Below are 21,794 nucleotides of genomic sequence, written 5' to 3'. Positions count from 1 at the left end.
AATGCCTCCCACCAACTGACATTCAGGGCACACGAGGTTTAGTTCAAAGTAAAGTTCCTCATAAGGTGCTGTTGCTGGCTCCGAAACACCTACAGATCCAATTCTGTGGTTGCTAACCTGTTAATCTAGACAAATCCAGGACACCAGAGAGCGCAGAGACCAGTTCTTCCAAGACTAAATGACCCAACAGTGCTCACAAAGGTGTAAATGCCACATGGCTCTTTCAACAGACCAGATGTTTTGAGACCTTTCAATTTGACTTCAGTAATCAAAAACAGAAGGATCTTCAGAAGCTGCTAAGAAAGAAGCCTCAGGAAGTCAGGCTTCTGACAGTCTTAGAGCTTCACTTCCGACAAACAAATACAAAAACAAAATCTTAAAAACCAAACCTCAAACACATTCAGCACTCTTGAAAATCTCTGCTGCGATCCCTCGTTTACCAAATGCTAATAAACCTTGCAGAACTGCACCAGGGGATAGATAGCACCTGGCTTTTCAGCTCCGCTTTCCCAGATTCACAGGTCATGCCATTGCATACTGGCTGCTCAGAGCTGCTTTAAATGTCTCAGCTAATCTAATCCTTCAGAGCACACACAGTTAACATTTCTCTCCTGCAGAAAAATTCACTCAGAGAACAAATGAAAAATAATCAATGCTAATTTTACATTTTTCATTTCCAAGGCCAAATGACATCACATAAGTGAGTCATTATCAAAGTCTAAAATTCTCTTTGAGCCAGCACTTATCATGAATAAACTGTAAGTGCAGGCAGTCCTGTTACGTAAATGCTACCAGTAGATTACATTTTTGAAAGCTGCAGAAATTTGCTAGTCTTAGTAATTTACTCAGCCAAGCTTACTTTCTTGGCTTTAATCTTCCCCTTAAACAAAAGTTTCCTTAATTCAAGATTCAGATACTGAGGAATACTAACAGCAGTAACAACGAGATTACTTACTGAAGACTTTGACTATCGTTGGCTCCTCAGAAACGTCATCTTCCGTTACTAGCATACATACAAATCTCTTTTCGTCGCTGATTCTTGCATTCTTGATGGATAATGTATAGTTTTCTGAGAGACTCAACCTGTCTTTGTAGTCTGGTACATCATCATACTGTACATTCTTTTTTGTTGATGACCTGAAGGCAATAAATACCGGAGATCCATTTGGCATTTCCTATAATAAAAGAAAAGATAGACATCTCTATTTTGCATAAACAATCAGGTTCACTTCAAAGTCCCAAAATATTTGAAATTGGTACAAAGCTGTAATTTAAAAAAAAAATAATGTTAAAAGTACAGGAGATTACTTTTTTTTGCTGATTAATTTCTGCTGCATGAGCAAGAAATTCAGTGTCATATGACAGCTAGAATAAACCATCTCTTGCACACATTGAGAGTATCATCAGCAGAAGCAGTTTCAACCCTTTGGCTCAACTGCAGCACAACACAGGGCTTTCTATGATCAAGGCTGGTGGTTTTGGCACCACCTGATTCTCAGTATATGGAAAATCCATTTGAAATAGAAGCATTAATGAGCTAGGCTCAAAAGCTTCACTTTCCTTTTTCATGATTGTTTTACATATTCACATTGTTTGCCTGGGATAGTCAGACTTCATTCCAAATGCAGGATTTAATCAGGCATAACTGCCTATTTTATTCTAAATTAGGTTTTAGCTTTTTTGTTTTTGTTTTTTAAAGGCCCAATAGCTTGTAGAATAAAAATATACATACAAGCAAATAGTGTTATTTATGCATTTTAGAATAATTTAAAAACTTCATTTGCTAGACATCCTTCTTATATCAATCAGTATTCAGTTGCTATCCTGAAAACGAATACAAAATTGAGAGCTTTGCACAAACCTACCATATAAAAATTTTATTTTTAAGATAAAGACAAAAGTACAAGCTGAGCTGTGCGGGATTCAATTATCCCACTGCACAGAGAAGGGACGGACAATGTCCCCCTTTAAGTAGGGTGAGGTGAAAGGTTGAATCCCTCTCTACATTCAATATTGTGCTGAGAGCTGGAAAAGGTTTTAGTTCTCTTTAATCCCTTGCACCTTGCGGCACTGATAGTAACAGTGCTCCCAGCACAATATCTCAGCTTGACTGCAGAGCCCACAAAAGCATGACGATGCTGTGACAGGAGATGAGTGGTGTCAGAGCCAGGGCAATGATCGGGAGACAACAGCTAGTGTGAATCTTAAATTCCCTTATAGTCTTTTTCTCTTTTCCACTTTCAAATCATGGATTATTCCAAGTGTCTGTCGCAGAGGAAAGAAGGCATTGCCTCAACTCAGTACAAGAGAAGTGGCTGTCAGGTGCAAATGAGCTTTGAACTATTCAAGCCTGAATGGGGTTAGCCCTTCTTCCAATGAAGTAACCACTGCCAAAAAAAAACCAACACATCCACAAACCAACCAGCTCTCCTCACCCTAAAAGCCAGAGTTGCTATACTGGCAGCTGCCCTGGGAGAGAAAAGTATCAACTTCCCTTGTTTGTACATTGACTATATCAACAATTTCATACAGTTGCAATTGTTTTTTTTGAACATTAGGTTTATGTCCCTTTCCATCAGCAGCAGATAGTACTGTATGAAATTGTCCACACACTTAGGACAAGTGGTAGCATTTCCTTTTGATGACTTCTGCTCATCGCTTAGTGGAGATGAGCAAACCAATTGCATGGGAAATAGATGAATTTTTCTTTCATCTATCTTCTCACTATCATTTGCATTAATCTTCATAGAGATGGACTCTTCCCAAATGACACCAGAAAACAACAACAACAACAAAAAACAACAAAACAACACATTGCAAAATGCAGACTTTGCATCTTCTAAATGGAAATCTGACACAATTTTACTAGCCCTTTTAGGGAAACATTTTCCATAGACTTTGCGATTTTGCATCCCAAAACTTGTTTGCAGAACATGAACTCAAGTGTACAAGTTCAGTAAATGCTGCAAATCTGTAGCCACGAGGGAAAGAGGCAGGGGGATGGCACACTAACTGCAGATTGTTCTGCTTTAGAATATGCTAATGGATATCATTTAAAAAGAGAGGACTACATAATTTTAAATCCAGTGTCAGAGTAGAAATCACCTGTTACTGCTGGTAACCAGAGCAAGAGAGGAGATCTAGATCAACTTAAAGAAGCAGGGAAAACCAGCAGGAGATCATTGCAACTCCACTAAGGTCAGCTCTACACTATTCACTGTGCATAAAATACACTCAGCCATGAAACAGTGATGTGTGGGCAACTATCACATCAACTGAGCACAGGGACAGCATTTTCCCAGGGATGAAGCTGCCTCAGGCAGCCTGCTTCAAAAGCATTCAAATGTACAGCGATGGCTCTGTCGAGCAAGTGATATGTCACTGGGTAACATGCCAGGTTTCTAACGCAGGTTGGCAGACAACTCCCCAACAATTATTTCTCTTGAACAATGAGATTAATTTCCCAAAGCTCTCATCTATACTTGGCAGAAGGATGGGGATCTAGCAGTCTTAGAAACACAGAAACAAGCGACTTTGTATACGAGACAGAAATTCTACAGATTGAAATCTTGTAGACTCGCACACAAAAAGTACACATTTTCTTATACCAGCTCTATTGAATAAAAATGTAAGCTATACTTACATATTTCCATTTTCCAAACATCAGACCATCTGGTACTTCTAGACGACAAGGCATAGTAATAGTGTCTCCATATACTGCATTTACTGTATACAATCCCAGAGCTAGAAGAGAAACAGAGAAAAAAAGGAAATAATGAATGTGTTCTCTTGACTTCCAATATGTAAAATTTTGGTTCACAGCTACTACAAAAGAAGAGCCACGTCCTTTGTGAGTGCTTATTTTCCAGCATATAGGATTTATCTCCAAACCTTTAAGAAAACAGGATTCCTGCCACTAACTTCACTTAAACATTACACTCTTTTTCAGCCCTTTTCATGCTGCAGTCAGTGGGAGCCAAGTGGATTTTACAACAGTGTTTCACTCGTTCAGCTGGATGAGCACATCCACTACAATCAGCATGCATGGCTATTGTTCCAAACTCAATACCTGAAAAGGGAAATCCCCATATATTTATTTTCTCTATCTCAGAAATTGGTCACTTGTAGCCATAGATGCTATGTTGCAATGCCCTGCTGTGGTGAAGACAGCAGATAGGCATTATTCTGACTGCTGTGCTACACTGAAAACTTAGAAAAGAAAGAGAGTGCTATTTAAGTGCTACATTTCCTTCAACATGGGAAACAAACTAGTCTGTTCATGGAGGCTTTGGAAAACTGAAGTGAAATGCTTCCATGAATTATTTAAAAATAGCTTTTTAGAAACCTCAGCACAGTGTTATTGCGCTAATGCATACGATTCACAGGGTAGAACTGACCCACTTATTTTTATTTTCATTGTCCAAAATATGCAGACTGAAAAAAAATCAATAGTCTCTAAAGTGAAGAACTGTAAGAATGCGAGGAAGTTTAAAGCAACAATGTTACAACTCAGTGCATTTACTACGATTTCACTATGCATCATTGCTTAGCTTCCATCTTTAGCAGTCACCTCGGATCTTGGAAAAGCCAAGGTCTCCTTACACCATAGCCGTACCAATGCGCCACTGGGAGGTTTTGACTTGGCCTCCAGTGCTCCCAGACCACCAGAGGAACCTTACTGAAGAGAGCAGCGAGATGCTGGGTGATGCAACACAGGCTGAAGAAACATCCAGTCCTTCTTTACAGGCATTTATTGTTTTGAAGATTCAGCCCTTGTGCTGGAGAATGTGCACAGTGAACCTGTTCCCTGACCTGAGCAGAGATCCCAATCTGTTCACAAGTCCTGAAGCAGCCACAGGGATGACTCGGCAATTCTCTTGCCTTCTGCACATGTACCCCACAGGAAGACTTGGTTATAGAATTGTCTTTTTCATATATTTTCAAAGATCCAAACGCTGAATTCCTTGCCAACATCTTAGGTTCCAGAGCATTTTTCCTCATGTGATGGCTTCAGAGCTCATGGCTAGCACCAGTCAGCCTTCACCATCTGTATCACTGTGACAATGTGGCTGTTCTGCATTCTCTGTGGCCGTACATAAGGAAATACTTGAGACCTAGATGACACCTCATGGTAAAGCAGAGAAACAGTCAAACAAGCTGGGGCTTGATAGACTAGAGAAATTCAATAGGTAACAGGCAACGATACTGGCACATATCATAATGTTTATTTCCTTCATAGCATGCCATATCAATTAAATGACTGCTAATCTTATTCTGTTATTAATTGGTCACAAACATGTTTTGGGTACATTATTCACATTATCAAGACTGTGTGCTCTGTTTGCTACAGAGTTTGCCAAGACCAGCTGTTTGCTATGTTTAAATAGAAGTTGGTCCACTAGATGGTGCTGAATAAGTGCACACTTTACAAACGAAGCAAAGATTTGTGATGGAAGCAGCTAACTAACGAAATAGGACTGATGTTTTATGAAATCAAACTGCAAATAGAAGTAAAATTCAAAATGGGAACAAATTTTCTCCCTTTGACTCTCCTTTGCTCTGATCCTCATTTTGATCTTCAGGAGGGGGGACCACACAACTTCAGCTTTGCAAGCTCAAAACTAATGCTCATTTCTTCCAGAACTAAAAAACAGTCCTTTTTCATTCCTCTCTCCCATGGGTGCAAGTTTATAAGAGAATTGCAAATACTTATTCCATTGGTAACCAAGTTAGCACTCATTCAAATTCCAGTCAACACACCAGCAATTTGATATTCTGTAATGGTATTTTGCATCACATGGAAAACCAGAAACTGTTCCTTCTGCTAGCAGATACTCTGTCATTAAGGGAAAACAGAAAAACCCTGTGGAATCTGTAAGACTGTTCTTCACCGTTCTCTCCTAGTCAATCGTTTAACCCCTGCAAGTTGCTAAGGTAACAAGCATATGCCACCAAATACTTGACAAGCAGCCCCTGGAATGTGAATGAAACTGCTTCTGGAAAGGATTTACGTTTATAGCATTCAAAGCAGGTAATCAATGAATGCCCTGATAAATGGAAAGCCTGGCCTCTGGTTTTAGAAGAATTCTTTCATCTGAAATGTATTCCTTCAAATGGACAAAACAAAATCATGTCTTGCCATAAATTGTCAAAATTAAAACCTTACTGTTTTCTAAGAATCTGTTAACAGATAGAACCAGAAAAAGATGAAGGGAAACAGAGTTTAGAAAAATACAAAAGGTCCTGTAGCAAAATGTCCTCCTCCTTTTTCTGTAAGGAAAAATCTAGGGCAGGTGAGGAGTGCAAACTAGTTGAATAACTGCAAACTTTCACAGCAGGAACTGCAGTAATAACTGCAAAACTACTTTGCAAATCTATACATTAGAAAACAAACTAACAAAAACCCCTCAACAAATTGGGAAATTCCTCTTTGTAGCTATTTGATACATTTGCAAAAGGATGGGATAAACAGGAAAATAGAAGAAAACGACTGCTTAACGACGTGATGATTCTTATTTCTTCCCCGCCCCCCGCATCGTTTCCAGCTCGTTTGAAGGCAAAGAAAAAGGGATCTACAAATACAAATTGCCACATGACTTAACATCACACAGGGTCAGTGTCACAGCCCTTGTATCTCATTAACTGCAGTAGGGGGCACAGGCAACTGTAGGGGATAGTACAACAAGAGATCACCAGCCATCACTGCCTGCATTTCTGATACAGCTTTCCACAGCTAATTAAGACCTCAGCCAGTTCCCCTGCATGAGTTTCAGATTTTAAAACTGAGCCAGTGTTTTTGATAACAACGCTAATTCAGAGGCAGGATCTCTTTCCACGTATGCTAGCAAAGCTCTACTGAACTACCTGTAAGCGGTCATGGCTACATTCCAAGTGAATCCAGCTGAATTCCGTGACCCTTCTTTACATCCAGATCCATGCAGGCTCAGGTGATTCTTAACTCATTTCCCTCCATTTGACCCAGCAATGAAGAAATTCCCCTTTGAGCCCGATTAAAGCTTCCCACATGAGTTCAGACAAGGGAAGAAAGCAGCAGCATCAGGAGGTATTTCAAGTCAGCAAAGATCCCAGCAGGATAGTGCTAAATTGAGATTAGATTTGCTGCTGGTGGTATTAATTACAGTGCTTTTTACAGCCCCACAGCAGTACTAACTGGCATCCCCTTTTGTCCTCCTCTCTGTATGGCCTGGCCAAGGGAGGAACTGAGCACTGTGTTACTACCCACAGACTTGGGTGACAAAAATCTGACTAGTTGATCAGAGGCTTAGAGGGCTGTTACTATTTTACTTTGGATCTTCATCAAACTGCATGATATAAGTCATAATTTAGAGTAATTATCAGTCTCTAGAACAAGAAGGGTCGTATAAGAGGAATGGATAGAAGGTGAATATTAAAAAAAGAAAAAATTCAGGAAACTGATGTTTATTCCAACAAAAGCTGCAGGAAGTTGGTGGAAAATATCAATATTTTCCATCTCTTTTTACCACCTGAGAATGCTTTTCTTGCAAGAAACCCACTTCTAAGTGCTTAGAAATAACATTTTTAGACAAAAGGCTGTTTATAGACCTTTTAGATGCAAGATTCACTGGAGACTATGAATCTGTACCCCAAAACTATGACTAGCAGAGCTACTGCCAAAACACATCTTCACCTGGAGGAGGATCAGCTGCCTTAAAGCACAGCTAACTTCTACTCAGTAAAGTAACAGAAACCTGGGCAAACTGAGCCTCCCTCAACACTTGAGCCCAGCAGTTTAAATGATGCTTTATATGTACATAGGCATCCTATATTTTCCTTCTATACCTGATTATTTACTACTGATGCCTCTGCAAGATTCAGCAGTGATGCTTTCCGTTCCTCAGCAGCAAGGTCTCATTATCTGAGAATAGCAGGATATGCTGGCCATGACTGTTCTTTACGGCTCTCAGCAGAAGCTCTGCATGCTAGTGGGCAGAGGAGGTCAATTCACAGCTTCCAGAATGGATGTGTCCAACGAAAGTAGCTATTATGTTTATTTAGTGCCTACTTCAGAAAGCGACAGTTAAATTTGGCACTCCAAATCTTTACTTGAGATTTTGCACTCCAGCTAGCCCAGGTTACATTGTGGGAGGCTAAAAAGATTTGCCTAATGAAATTAAGATTGTATTAAGTTGCTTATTATCAGCTCTGAAGTAGTCACAGGCATATTTTTCTCTCTACCTTCTTTCCACTTCCTAAGGGGATTTCAGGTATATAGCTATACAGAGGTCCTCTTGAACATCCTTTTATGTACCACCCAGGAAGCATCAGGAGTTCACAAAAACAGTAACTGCATGTTCTTCAGATCAGAAAAAAAACACCTTTTATTATCTGTATTTTATTCTACTGACAAAGCAGTATTTGAATGGCAGGTGGGTGTTGATACATTGCAAAAAGTATCAGCAAGAACTGCCCGGCACTGAGTGAACGAAACAGGACTTGACAGAAGGTACTTCCTCTCTCAACTGGTGATGCCAATAATGCCTTATATAGTGCTTTTAACTCTGAAAAGTATTTTACATTTAATTACAAGCAGCATTTAGAGCGAAAATTAAGAGAGTGGCCCTTCATCTCACTACTCACAAGTACTTCTGCCTTGTGTTTATAATGGATGGGCCAAGAACTGAGCACAGTACTGCAGCTGCAGAATCACCAGTGCTGAGAAGGATCACCTCCCTCCGCTTGCTGGCAACTTCTCAGATTATCTAATATGGGTTATATGAACAGTATATTTCTTGTCTCTTCTTATTTGAGTACTGAAACAAATCCACCCATTGGTGACCAAGCCTTCAGAAGGTCTTTCAGTTTCAAGAGAATCATCAGTATTACCCAAGATAGAAATTAACTATGCATGAACATATCCAGAAGTATTTAATGTAACATCCTTATAAAACATTACAGAACCTGAAAGGTTTCTTGCTCTTTACCACATCATTTCTTCAAAGATTTTTAAATTCTGAATAAGTGCAGACAATTTTAACACCAAAGGACAAAAAAATTCTTTATCATCTCATAAGCACTGATGAAATGGACAGCAATTACCCTTTGGAAGCCTCAGTGCTTGCTTGAGCTCTTTGAAGATGTGAAATAACTGAATGGGAATGCACTCCCCCCCCCTCTGGAAGCCCCAACTCAAAACATGGTTGTGATTTTGAAAGATGCTGAATTTCCTTTTTGACAAGCTGCTCACAGAGGCACCTACACAGCTCTAAAGATACAAACTGTAAAACTCAAACAAGATCACTTATGTTCTTAGTGCTAATTTTGGCAAGAAAATTGTAAATTAGGGAGATGGGATTTGCCACCCAGGAAAATCAAGCCATCAGCCAATACTGATCAGGAAACAGGCAGAGTATGTAATATTAAGAGATACCAATAACATCAGAGGTGGATAGAACCAAACGTCAACAGACTTCAAGTATATCTTTATATACAGCAATATAGTTGTTTAGACACCAGATGTTTTCCTTATAAATTGGGTAAAATTCTACAGTAAACACATCAACACTTCCCCTGGAGTAGAAAAAAACAAAACACTGAAAAATTCATAGCTGTGAGAAGGGTGATAACAGGCTTATATCTGGAATCAAATCAAAAAGGTTGCAGTGAAAAAGTTGTATGTGGCATGAGAAGTTGGGAGAGAGCTTTTGTTTTAAGCCAGAAATTGCAAAAAATAAAAATAAAAATAAAAAAATTAAAAAGAAATTAAAAATAACATCAAACCTTCAAAATGTTGTCAAATTCATGCAAATCTCATTTTTGCCATTTCACATCCTAAAATAATCTGGTCTATACGATTTGAAAATTTTCTCTCCTGTGGACCCTTCGCTTCTACTTTTTTCACATTCTAAATAAACCATTCATAATCTTCCTTATCAGTACAGAGAGACTGGCTATAACTAGAAACTAGCTCAGATAATCTGCCACATGTGACCCAGGTTGTATGTTATCAACAAGGAAAGCTTCAATTTCTGGCCAAGAGAACAGAGGCTAATGCCTGGTAATGCCTGCAGTTCAGCCAGTCATGCTCTGCACGGGAACCACAGTTTTCTATTAAGTAAGCTCACCTTAAAGGTGAGCTCGAGACTGGGATCTCTCTGTGTTTAGGCAGAACAGTCATACAAAATCCCAGTGAGCACTTTAATATTTGAAGTCCTGCAATGCAGCCATGTAAGACTCTGGGTGGTGCGTGTCTGTTTGCAAGCCAGACTCCTCAACCACTGCTTATTTCACTGAATATCCAGCTGCTTCACTGTTTGGGCAGCTATTTTCCCCACCTCCCACACCTGAATACAGCTTTCCTATTTATATGCTCTCTTCATGCAAGCTTCGCTCGTAGCTTGATTTGGAATGATTTTAGTACAAGCTTTTGAGAAGTTTGAGGGAAATTTCCATCAGCAAGACAGAAGTGTTAGAAAGTGGCATACTTCCAAGGGCAGATGGCTTTGTGGAAGATTCTACAGCATGCAGTTACGGGGTTGTTATTACTGCGAGCTCTGCCTTTGTGAGGTTCACACTGAGCATTTCTCTGAACATTTATACTGTCACCAAAGAAAGTACAGAAGAAAAGCTTCTTCAGTCCGAATGTAGCAAAACTCCTAAATTGCTTCCAAATAATTATGACTAAGAAATTTTGTTAATTTAGGACCTTTATATACATTAGGCAATGATCATAACAATAGTCATATAAGCACCCAAACATTTCTAGAATATTTGATAGGCAAAATAAATTTGTGCATACTCGTGCACTTAACATTCAATCGTCCTTTATTAAGTGACAACAATAATGCATTTAAAGTAAAATTAACACTGCTTTCCAAGTCAGCAAGCTTTGAAAAAAACATACCAAAAAATACCATTCCCAGCATTAGCACCTGCAAAGCTTGAAATCAAGTGAGCAGTTGAAAGCTCAGCAAATAATGCAAAAATGCACTGTAAAATGAATTATTTGTATCAACACACAAGCCTTCCTACTGTTCCACATCAGCCACTGTTCCAGTACACAGTTCCAAGAAGACAAAGGAAACTGCCAAGAGCAATAGCACTGAAATTGGACCAGTAAGGCTCTGGTTTGCTTGGGAGCAGTAAGTGCATCTCTGCTTTTTAATCCAGTCCCTTTTAAATTAAGAAAGCCCAAAATCTACTGAAGCAAAGGAAAGAAAACCCATGCCTTTGCACAGTATGGTACAGCAAAATTTGATCGCAATGGGAAAGTCCTAGGCTTCTTCCACAAAACAAACACCCCACAAAATGTTACCTGTGATTTTAATGGCCTCCTACTAGCACTATTTTACAGAAAGCTTTAAGCCCAGAATTATATCACTCTATTTCTGGATTTGTGGGTTTAAATTTTCAATTTTTGTGAGTAAATCTTGAGTAGTTTAATAAATTGAATATATACTGTAAGTAGGAAAAATGTAATTCTAAGCAAATTTCTGCAAATATGTCATAAGAAAAAATATACCTACTTAAAATTCTTGAATTAGCATAAGGCTAGTAGAAATGAAGCTTCCACAAGAAGCTGGTGGAATCATATTAAAAGACAACATTGGCAAGCAGTAATTCAGAGGAAGGGGTAGGATGGCCAACACATCTTCTCGTACATTCTTCTGTTTGAGATGGAGCAGTGAATAAAGGAACTGATTACTTGCAAGGTTTATTTTGTGTGTGCATGTAGGTTTTTTTTTAATATATTGGGAATTTGAAAATAATTTAAATGGTTAGCAATATAGGATGTGATTTCTTTATTTTTATTTTTTTATTTTTAAGTATTTCAGCACATCTGTCAAGGCAGCGAGCTGTAGCTTACCAAGGTTTGATGAAACAAGCTGTCTGCCAAGAGATGAGCAGCAAAATGCAAAGAAAAAAAAAAACAGTTCCTGAGTTAATACTGCCAGGAGTTTCAAATTTAAAGGATATAACTAATTAGGTAAAATGGAATCAGAAAAGCCCCTTTAATTTGATGAAATTTCTCCTCCTTTTTGAGGTTAGCCTGTGATTATTCCCACAACACACTTCTCTTCAGCTTCTCAGCAACCCTTCCAAAATGCTTCTCCATTTGCTGAAACTACTCCAATTATTTTTCACCTTGTTGTTATGCTAGTCAACAGTGTTGCCAAGTATTCAATAGTTTAAAGGGACTTAGAAATTTCTATTAAGTTAAATAAAATCTGTAGCTCAAAAATAATAGCCTAAAATGCTCTAAAGTTCTATTTTGCCATGAATCCTGTTTCTTTCTTCTTTATTTTTTGCTTTTATTTATTTTTTTTAAAGGCCAATAGAAAGTGTACTAAATTAAGCTCTGGCCCTCTTACTTCTTCATAACCTAATATTGACAGGGTGGATCAATATACCCCAGGCTAACAGAGCAAGAAAAGCATATAATTTATATACAAATGCTGAATAAAAGGCTAATAGCATATGTTTTTCATATCAAAATTACGAAATATTTTGTTTTGGTACTGCAAAAATATATTACTCTGCCATCCCAGATTTTAAGTCAATGTCAAGTTGGCAGCATAATAAAGGAGAAGATGCTTTGAAGGAGGAGGCTGGATTTTGCCTCTTGTATCCCCCTTTCCTTGCTGTGCTTCTTTACCACAGGGAAAAGCCCTGATAATGAGGGTGCAGCTGTGGCTGTACTGAAGATATTGCTGTGCAGGCAGCAATGGGGACCGAAACCTACTGAATCCTTCATGGAATGGTTGCCATCTCATGGCTGGGATTTTGCTGCACTCAGCCACAAACCTCTTCCCATTGGCCTGCACAGGATCACAACAATGAAAAGCAACCACAACACTGCAAGGAGTTGTCACTGCTTTCCCACTTAGTCAACTACTGATCCTAGGAAGGCACAGTCCAGTACCACGCTAAGGCTTCACTATGATCATCATTTAATAAAAAAGGCAAGAAATGCACAAAAGTTCCTGACTACGGTGCTCTTTTCTAACTATGGATAACACAGGAAAACAAGTTTTCTTTCATCTACATTATGATCCACATATGTTAGTAAAGTACCCACTAACACATCTATGTGCACGCACCGCTTCTAAGTACTTTCCCTTAGATTTTGGTCTGTGAAGACCCATAAACAGAAAAGAGGACAAGGAGCAGATGTCAGTTTTGTTGTTTTGGTGGTTGTTTTTTTTTTTAGAATCTGCACTAAGAAATGTATGTTTCAACTCTTCCATAAAAGCATAAGGAAAGTAATCCAAGCAAGTCCCTAGCTTTGGAAAAGTAGCCTATAAGTAGCCTATCATTATCTTTCCCCTGGGATCAAATGGAAGTGAGGATGCCTATAAAGATCACAGTATCATAAAGTCATCTGATCCTGAATATATATATTCCCCATCAGGACATGGAAGGCTCCATGGTCATGTCCACAGAGCTACCAGCAGCATTAAAGCTAGCTGTTTTCTCTCACTCAGTCTTTGCACCTTGTCTACTTCCACTTTAGTGAAAATAGTGTGGTTAACATAACTATGGTTTGGCAGTACTGTTAACAAAATTATCCATATTTCCCTTTTTAGAAGTACGTAAAAGATACTGAACTTCTTAGTAAGTGACAACTTATAAACTATATTTTATTAAATATATACTCTCCAAAACATGCATATTTTCCTTAAATTTCCTTAAGCATGGAGGAATTTCAATAGTAAATTAAAAAATCAAATCAGAAGATTACTTTGCAAAGTATGAGCAAAAGCATATATAAAGCAAAGACCAGTCTAGTTAAAAGCAAATAAGAGCAAAGGAAAAGATTAGCAATTATGAGAAACAGTCCAACACAAAATAATAGAAAAAATTACTGTAGTTAAATCAATGCCACTGCAGTCGTTTTAAGCAAAAGAATCATGACAATAAACACAGCTTTAAGACAATTTTCTCAATTTTCTACATTCTGTCTACAGTCCTCCTTTTGGGAAGATGCACTCTCCATCTTCCAGCCTCTTGGAAATTTTCCTATTGAAAACTCATACCTAACCTAATATCAGTAATCTTTTTATACATATATGTTTTTGGCTTTTTTTTTTAAAACCATGCTTGTTCTTCTACTTCAAATCATGGTTTGCTCTGACAAGTAATCATGAAACAAAGAAAAAGGACTTATCTAATATTTGGACTGTTCCAGATTTGAAAATCTCATTCCTACCACTATCAGGGCATTTGCTTACTCATGATAATCTGTTCTAAGGTTCATGACCTCATTCTGCCATTGGCTTGCTGTCTGGTATCAGCATCCTCCTCTACAGCAAAACAGCATTTTGAGAAAGCAGAGCACAATCTATTTGGAAAAGGCATCATTTCGTCTTCTCTAACAAAGCTTTGAAGCATTTGCAAAAGCTATTACTGCACTGATGCATTAATGATCCCTTACATCCCAATAAAATATAAAATATTTAGTTAATGGAAGTTTGATAGGCAAGTTTCAGAAGCACAGGATGCAACTCCCCCTGACACTGCTGACACAGCCACCTGAAAGTAACTAGTACAATGTAGTGTTCTGCCACACTGCCATTCTACAGAATTGCCAGTCCTGCTCTGCTTGCTGCTTTTAGCAATGCATATTTCCAAATGAGATGGATTCAATCAGCAGAACCAACCACAACCTGTGAATAATGTGTACAGTTGTTTTTTTTTTTTCAGTTCTGTGAATGAGCTCATTTATGGCGAAAAACATAAATTAAACATCTTCAAAAAAACAAACAAAACAAAAAAAACACACAAAAAAAACATCTTAGAACTCACAGCTTGAAATAGATAAAGGACAAACCTATCCTTCCATACCTCTGCATGGATTGAATGAGATATATCTGCTGAAAATGTCCAGTGAATGGTACATGGAAAGTTTCAGTTTCCTGTGCATTGCACGGCTCTGGTTCAGTGGAAATCCCCCCAGCTGATGATAGGCTTTTGCCTGCTACATCTGTTTTCCAATTGCGTTCCCTACTGATAAGGGAGATGACAAAGCGACAGATGACATTAATACAGCTTCACTGGAATCATCAACGGGTCTTTGTTACCTAGAGACAAGACCTATCATTTCACTGATGGCACAATAACATAGGTGTGAGGGGGGAAAATGCTCATTGAAAGTATAATGTGATAAATCCTTATGATTTATGCTAAAATAAGTGACTGACAGTTCCTTTGAGGCCTTCTTTAGATTTAATGGGCTCCTAACAGACATAGCTTTTCAAATTTCAAAGATGCCTGTAGTCAGCATTGTTAGCGGCAACTGTCTGCTGCTGAAGGAGGATGAGCTGAAACAGACATGCTCTTCCTTTCCAGAACAGGAAAAAATCAGCAGCACCTTCATTTCTGAAAGTTTTGTCTTTGTCTGTCTTTATCGGTATCTTAAAAATTAACAGGTGTGCCATCATCACAAACTGACAACTATATGAAATGAAATATTATATATTATACGCTCTTATTCACTGGTGAAATACAGATGTGCTGGTAAGGAAATATGCAAGGCTGGTGTGAAATCTGTGCCTATCACTTCTATTTCAAATTACTTATTTGGAGAAGAAATGTTGACACATACTGTCTGTTTCAACCGTGTATGTATTCACATAAGAGCATGTATACCTAAGGTAGCACGTGATGCCCTAATAAAGAATTTACACATAAAAGAAAAAAGTCAATTGGGAAAAAAAAAAAAAAAAAGCTTAAAATAATGCTTCATATATAAAACAAAGCTGGAAATGACCACTCATCTGACATGTCAAATCTGGTGGATTGGCCAGTGTCAAATGATTTTCCAATATAACTTAACATATAGGAACTGTGCACTTACTGATTAAATTGCTGTAATATGTCACAGCTGCCCACTAGAGAACACCATGAAAGGCTAGAGAAAGTATTATTCCTACTCATTTTTTTATTAATATATGATTTACTTTTCAGAATTTTAAACTGCTGCCATTGCTTTCTGCCAATACAGTGTTGCTATTAGGGTTGTAAGCAGCAGCAGCATGCACTGTAACGGCTATCTTTAGTCTACAGAGGTATTAAAGATTTACTGGAAGCACTGTGCAAACAGAAATAATACAAGTTCAACCTTTCAAGTACTTATGCACATAGTTATCTTCAAGAACAAACAGTTCCACAACATGAAGACTGGGGCACAAAGCAGCAGAATTACTACTAGAAAGCAGTTACGCTGAATAGGACTCTCCCAGTTATTACAAATTAGAGTAGCTGCTTGAGACTTTAGGACCACTTTTATAAGATAATAAGAGGCACTAAAATAACAACTAAACAAACTAAGAAGTCAACTAACTGCTCAGGGACACAGCCCACATTAAATCTTTGCAGAGTTCTTAAAGTCCCTTGAGGAGCCACTGCTTTTTCCAGTGTAAACCCAATGCAGTGAGTTCCTCTGCCCCAGGTAAAACCCTGCCCAGAGTCTGCAGGAAGAAGAACGCTAGCAACCTCTACATACACTGCACTGGCTTCAGGGAATATGTTTATCACATGCCACCAGTTCTGATATTGTCTTGAATGGTATTATCCTGGGCAACCTGACCTAGTGCTTGATGTAGCAGTTGGCAACCCTGCTCATGGTGGGGGGGTCAGAACTAGATGGTCTTTGAGGCTCCTTCCAACCCAAGACATTCTATAACTATATGAAATAGCAGCTGCACAGATAGACTAATTTACTTTTAGGTTTTTATTTCAATTGTTGCAATTCCTCTGAAGTAGCCAGCCAAGATAGGTGCATGGCTTTCCATGCAGAGGGGCTGTATTTATGCTGTTATTGCAACTCTCTGTAAACACTATCTTGGTCACTTCAAGTGAGTCACCCCTCTAAAGACCAGTCAGGAATTCCTTGTACAGAAGATGGTTTTTACTTAACATGATGGCTTCTGTTGCACATTATGCTCTTGTACACAACAACACTTATAAGTATAGTTCAAAGTGATGTTCTGACCTACATAATGGGACCATAACTACCAATTTCCTTATCTAGACACTGCTGCTGTCCATACCACTTCTCCCTGAGGAGGGACACAGAAGCCAAGTCTCTTGAGTTGCCATTTTGATTCCCTACAGAAACTTTTATGAGTACACTAATTATCCATTTTTAGAAACTAACAGTGTATTCAGAACACTACTGTTTCAACCACCAAAGAAGCACTGTTACAGAATCAGCATCACAGAATTGTAGGGGTTGGAAGTGACTAGTCCAACTAGTCTGTTAAAGCTGGTTTTCCACAACAGGTCTCAAAGGACATTGTCCAGGCAGGTTTTAAATATCTCCAGAAAAAGAGACTTCACAGCCTTTCTAGGCAGCTTGTTCCAGTCCTCGGTCACTCTGACAGAAAATAATTTCTTCCCTTTGTTTGTGTGGAACTTCCTGTGTTCCAGTTATTGCCTGTTACCCCTTGTTCTATCACTGCACACCACAGAAAAGAGCCTGGCCTCATCCACTTGACTCCTGCAGTTTAGTTATTTATAAACAGAGAACCCCTCACAGCCTTCTATTCTTGAGGCTGAACAGGCCCATGTCTCTCAGCCTTTCCACACAAGGGAGATGCTTCAGGCTCTTCATGATGCTTGTAGCCCTCTGTCATTGTTGAACTGGGGAGAACTAGACACAGTATTCCAGATGTGGTATCACCAGGGCAGAGTGATATGCTGTCCAATCCAACAAGCTGCTGACGTGCTAGGCTGGAGTAGATCGGCATAGCCTCTATGCAAATCTTTATACTGCTGCAATACCAAGTTAACAAGGGGTACCTTACTACTATCATAGGAGAGACATGAATCACTTTATGCTATATGTGAATAAAAAGCATTCGCAGGTAGCTGTGGCCCTCACAGCTCTCAAGTCTGAAGGCACTCAAAGCCCAGCTGCCTTCAGCCCTTCCCTACCACTGGGCTACAGGTACTTGGCAGCAAACACTCCAGACAGAACAACCCTGGTCCCACCTCTGCTGCACACCACTGCTCAGCATCCAGAGCGGTGCTAAGGTGACTGACAAGGAGCTGTGGCCTTCACCCAAAGACAAAAACCTGTTATGTCCTTTGTAAGGAAGCAGGCTGATCTCCAATAATCTCCAGCTTCTGTAAAAACATGCATTAATTAGCAGACTTTTTTTTTTTTTAATGCTATTATACCTAATTATTCTGAAGAAATCCTGAAAACTAATTATTGGTTCTGGAATCCTTTCTTTTTTTAGAAAGCCAGATGGTGCCCTCCCTGAAATACAGAGGTAAGAGAATTATTTATGCGAGCTCTGACCATGTGTGAATGGCTTGGGGAATGATGTATGTTTTTAATGCCCCGATCGTGACAACAGGCCTTTTTACCTTAAATTAATGGGAAACAAATGTTGCACAGTGAAGATAAAAATGACTTTGCAAAGTTTTGTTCCTTAGAAGTTGTCTTTTTTAAGAGACTGGGATCCTAGCAAAAAACGTTGGCATCTGCTTGTCTGAAAGAGCAGAGGGATACCATGAAAGAGGTGTGCACTCATGGCATGTGCTTGGTTTGGGCTGTGTGAGCGCCAGGGGAAAAAGAAAAAAAAAAAAAGGAAAAGAAAAAAGAAAAAAAAAAGGATAAAAATCAATAGTATCTGGAATAATGTTTCTAATTTTAGGTTGAGATTCTATTAAAAAACAAACAAACAAACAACACAAAACCAAACAGAATAACCTAAGCCACTCTCCAGCAAAGTAGCAGCTGCCTTTATTTACTCACAGATAAAAATCAGCTTTTTAGGCTGATTTGCTCTGTTGAAACTATAATGTGGGCCTTTAGAAATAGTGCTCTGGATTATCTTTCCAAAAGAGGTCAATAGGAGCCTAAAAATCCTAGGTTTTCTAGGATTACTAACTTCACTGGTGAATCTCAAAGTACATTTCCACAAACGTAACTGCTACTACGCTTGCTTTAAAGCAGCAGAACTCAGAGCCACAAAACACGACACTATGCCCACAGCTGTGAGAAGGGCTGCCTGCCATAGCACATAGGGACCAGTAGGAAGAAGCTACAGAGAGCTGCCACAAAGCAACTATGAATCAAGTGACAAAATACCTGGCTGCAGTGTTGTGAGTAGGTTTCAGCAGCAGCATTCACGCTTTGCCCTTGGCATTATCCTAAAGGCACTATTTAATAAAAATCACACCTCAGTTTGAGGCTGAAACACCAAGAAGTTTTTGAAGTAGGTTCACACCTGAACCTGCCTTCTGTGCACCAACATTCCAAGAATTATTTTTCCTCTCTAGACAGTTTCATGCCAGAATCCAAAATTGGCTGCAGTTTTGAAATGAGTCCAACATAAAATTAATATCCCTCATAGCTGCTTAAAAAAAAAAAAAAAGTCCCTCATTATTTTATTCTACAATCAAAATAAGGCACCTTAAATCAAGCTGGATGTATCCGAGTAGGTTTTCATTATCTAGATTTATCATAGGTGCATGGCATTTCTTTCTCATTAAAATGCAATATGAGGCATTTTGTACATATAAAAATATGAAAACATATTTTCTGCTCAAAATGACTAAAACGTGATAAAAGCCCACTTAATACTTCCCTTGTCTTGATGTTTTCAAGAGAGTACCATATGGCCTGTCTGAATTCCTCAATAAGAAACTTCCCAAATTCAAAACTAATTTTACTTGGCAACTTCTATTTTAGAAAATGAAAATTTCATCACATATTTTAAATTGTCTTCTTACAAAACACTATTTTTTTTAGCATAAGTACAAGCAAACTTTTAAACTTTTTTTATTTTCATCTGTAAAGGTAAGTCCTTCCGCTTTTATAACTGGTGGTATTGTTATTTTCAAAGACAGTATCAATGCATATTATTAAAAAAACATTATTCATACATGGTCCCATGTCTCCCTCATGTCTCATGATATTATGCACTCTAAAGATACGGAGTCTGTAGTCATCTTTCTTAAAAAGCTGTACAATAAAGGAAAAGGAGCAGAACTGCCTTACTGAAAATACTTCTCTTCTAAAGGACACTACAGCAGAAAATATTAATGACTGGCAGATGCCAAGCAGTGTTTGGCAAGATTACAGAATCGCAGGGTTTGGCAAGGACCTCAAGAGATCATCGAGTCCAATGCCGCTGCTAGAGGTATTGGACGCTACCCTACAGTAGGTCACTCAGGTAGGCCTCCACAGAAGGAAACTCCACACACTTTCTGGGCAACCTGTTCCAGCGATCCATCATTCTTACTGTAAAGAAGTTCTTCCATGCGTTTGTATGGAACTTCTTATGCTCAAATTTTTGGCCATTACTCCTTGTCTTATCACTACACACCACTAAGAAGAGTCTGGTCTCATCCATTTGCCTCCCAATTCCCGTTAGATATTTATAATCATTTATCAGATCCCCTCTCAGTCTTCTTTTCCTCAGGCTGAACAGACCCAAATTACTGATGCTTTCCTCATATGAGAGATGTTCCAGGCCCTTTATCATCTTTGTGGCCCTTTGCTGGACTCCTGCTAGGAGACACTGCTTTTTTTTTTTTTAACTGGGGAGTCCAGAACTGCACACAGTAGTCTAAATGTGGCCTCCAGGGTAGAGTAAAGGGGAAGGATCACCTCCTCTGACCTGCTGGGCATTCTGTTCTTAATGCACCCCAGGAAACCATTGGCCTTCTTGGCCATAAGAGCACACTGCTGGCTCATGGCCAACCTGTTGTCCATCATTATACCCAGGTTTTTCTCTGCAGAGTTGCGCTCCAGCAGGTCAGCCTCTAACCTGTACTGATGCATGCAGTTACTATTTTCAGTTCAATTGTCCACAGTCCTGTCATGGAAGACCATTGTTCGTAGGACATTTCCTTTGGACCAACCAAAGGAAATCAACAGCTAAAAAAGGCTTTTCTGTGTTTGTATGTCCAAACAAAATGCAGTAAAATATCCTGAATTGGTCCTGGATTTTGCACCAGGCTTAAAATTCTTTCTTTCTCATAATGTATACAATAGCTAAAACAGAAATTACTATTTAGTTCCACTTCAAAGAACAAAGTGGTTTGTCATCATACGATGCTTCTGTACTCCTAAAAATAACAAGGTTTTAGTTAGCTTGACACCTACTTTAGATATGTTAGAGGTTTTTCTTTTCACCTAAGGAAAATGAAGCTCATATGATTGTGCTGCTGTGGGTGCCCCACAGGGAGCCAATGGGTTAGGAACTCGACAACCTAAATTAAAGTTCTATAGAGAAATAAGAGGTACTTCATTCCCATAAGTGTCATGAACTCAGGTAGGTTAGGGGAAAAAAAAAAGAGCATCCAGCTGAGAAAAAGGCAGCAAAACAGGCTACTAGAGCATCCACCCTGTTGAGAAGTTTCAAAAGCTCGCAGTAGGAAAAAAGTTTCCACCACAACCTCCACCTGCTTTGTCTGCAGAGGACCCACCAAAGGGCACAAAGCCATGCAAAAATAGCCATTATTAGCTCCACTGCCCCTCATTTACTTGGTTAACTCTTCATACCTCTATTTTCAGTCATTCCTGTACAGAACAGTCACCTGCATTGCTCTCAGGAAGGCAAGTAAATGGAAATTTTCTAACAGGTGCAATAAAAAGTCTATAGAGATACTAGAGAGCATCAGTCCCAACCAACACTGGAATAAGTCAGCAAGCTGAAATGGAAGAGATCTGCAAACCCTTAATAGACCAAGGGAACAATTACTGACCCTATTTTCTGGCCCCAGTTTATATATATATTTATTTATATATATATATTTATATATTAGCATACTATTCTATATAAAGTAACACTTCA

At 38.8% G+C, this 21,794-nt stretch overlaps 1 protein-coding gene across 1 annotated transcript in view; it reads right to left on the bottom strand.

The window, feature by feature from the left end:
• The window catches only part of ALCAM (activated leukocyte cell adhesion molecule), a 123,171-nt gene that overhangs the window by 30,087 nt on the left and 71,290 nt on the right, over positions 1-21,794 (bottom strand). Inside the window, exons 3-4 of the mRNA XM_031555160.1 lie at positions 3,644-3,891; positions 956-1,175 (exon numbers count right to left, since the gene is read on the bottom strand). Of these exons, the coding sequence (XP_031411020.1) occupies positions 956-1,175; positions 3,644-3,891 (468 nt within the window). The remainder of the gene's footprint in view (positions 1-955; positions 1,176-3,643; positions 3,892-21,794) is intronic.

The sequence above is a fragment of the Meleagris gallopavo genome, chromosome 1 (genome assembly GCF_000146605.3).
Source record: "Meleagris gallopavo isolate NT-WF06-2002-E0010 breed Aviagen turkey brand Nicholas breeding stock chromosome 1, Turkey_5.1, whole genome shotgun sequence".
NCBI classification, from domain to species: domain Eukaryota; kingdom Metazoa; phylum Chordata; class Aves; order Galliformes; family Phasianidae; genus Meleagris; species Meleagris gallopavo.
The sequence above is the reverse complement of the archived record's forward strand: the minus strand, read 5'-3'. Positions and strand labels throughout refer to the sequence as shown.